This window comes from the organism of the source record quoted next, assembly GCF_019968955.1.
Source record: "MAG: Porospora cf. gigantea A chromosome Unknown PgA_NODE_6621_length_1635_cov_2151.68, whole genome shotgun sequence".
Taxonomy (NCBI): Eukaryota; Apicomplexa; class Conoidasida; order Eugregarinorida; family Porosporidae; genus Porospora; species Porospora cf. gigantea A.
In genome coordinates, this window is record NW_027151825.1 from 1 (window position 1) to 1635 (window position 1635).

The 1635-nt window shown below is 49.8% G+C and overlaps 1 protein-coding gene across 1 annotated transcript; it reads left to right on the forward strand.

Moving 5' to 3' along the window:
- Positions 1–183: 183 nt before the first annotated feature.
- KVP18_002502 (uncharacterized protein) lies at positions 184–639 on the forward strand (the record flags this gene model as incomplete). Its single annotated transcript, XM_067953423.1, has 1 exon — positions 184–639. One exon carries the CDS (start codon positions 184–186, stop codon positions 637–639), a length of 456 nt encoding a protein of 151 aa, XP_067807027.1.
- Between the last annotated feature and the right edge of the window lie 996 nt (positions 640–1635).

Consider the following 1635-nt stretch of genomic DNA (forward strand, 5'->3'; position numbering starts at 1 on the left):
GTGACCATGGAGACTACCCGTCCCGATACCAGAGGGATCACTGCTACAAATTGCGGGCTCCCTTAACCAACGATGCTGCGGCATTGTACAACGCTACGACCAGCGTTCACGTCAGTGGATGTGACGATTACAAGGAGAACATTCTGTGTCCACAACGATGATGGTTGGGGATTCACCGAGGGCATGACTGGGGGATTGGGAGACGACACGGCCGTGATTAGGGTGGTCCTATCTACCACAGACGCGTTGCCACATGTGGCCGGCGACGCCAAAGCGAACATCCAGAACTGGAATCAGCACTGGGCTACCGCCAACTTTAAGCAGTCCTGGACGCTTCACTACGGCTCATGCAAGAAAGGCACTGAGGTGTACTCCGAACTGGCGCGCTTTGAAGAGCTGAGAGAGATTTGTGGACCTTGGAAGTATCCGGAGGAGCTTCTTCCGCACGGTCACGTGGTGGACACTCCAGATAACTGCTTAAAGCACGAGTATCCCACTCCCAATGAGGCCACCGACGCCTTGAAGATCGATGCTCTGTGCTACCCCATCATACGGCAACTGTCCTACTGCTCAGAGAGCACTACTAGGAGATGTTCAGCGCCGCTGGACCCAACGGATCGTTGGAAAAAAATGCGCTAAGGATCGATAGGCCTTCCTTTCAGAACTGATTTGCGTGCTGAGTAAAGCAGTAGTAGAGCAAAGTTTTCCCTTTTTGGTCTACTGGAGATTTCTGTTCTCCATGACTTTGCCTTAGGACACCTGTGGTTTAGGACACCATTCATGCGCGTCACTAATTAGATGACGAGGCATTTGGCTACCTTAAAAGGGTCACAGGTACCCACTCCATTGACGCGCGCTTTATTGTGTCTAAATTCTACAACTTGACAAACAGAAATCACCTTTCATATAAACGTCTCAACGTTTGCGAAAATCTTGGTTTTAGTTAAACTGTCGGATTCCTCTTGTCCGCTGCAGTTCTGAAAAGGTTGTTAGCGTAAAACGCCAAACAGGTGGCCCCGCAACGGCTTCAGCGATCCCGAAGGTATCACGTCAACTCGTCCCAGCGGCCGCCTCACAGCGAAATACAAACCTTCAGAGCCATTCCTTTTTCCTGAGGTACGGAATCAATTTTCCGACTTCACTTACCTACGATAGTGTAGGAACCAAAGGCTATTTAACCTTGAGGACCTGATGCGGATATGGGTACGATCAACTCCTTGCTGTGCTTAGCTTTTCAAGGATTCTGACATGAAACGTAGACGGAAGTTATGGTGAATGATTTGGATCGTGAGAGCCAGCTGGGGTTAGCCGCAGACTCATCTTGGAGATCAGTTATGAAATTAGGCGCAGTACACCTGTAGGGCCTCTTAGGTAAGCATGTATGTTTAGTGAATAGGATTTTCCTAGAGAATAATAGGAACTTCCGCCGTTTTATGGACAATTCCCCTTGTGCCGCTCAGATGTGGTGGCGTCAGCGTATGACGTCACTGGGGCTCCCGAACAATCCACACTGGGGCTCCCGAACAGCCCGCAGTGCAGCGTTGAACACAAGTAGCACGCAATTCAAACAGGGGTTCGTCGTGATTAAACGTGAATGTCGTCAAGCACTACAGTTACTTAAAACAATGTCCCAAG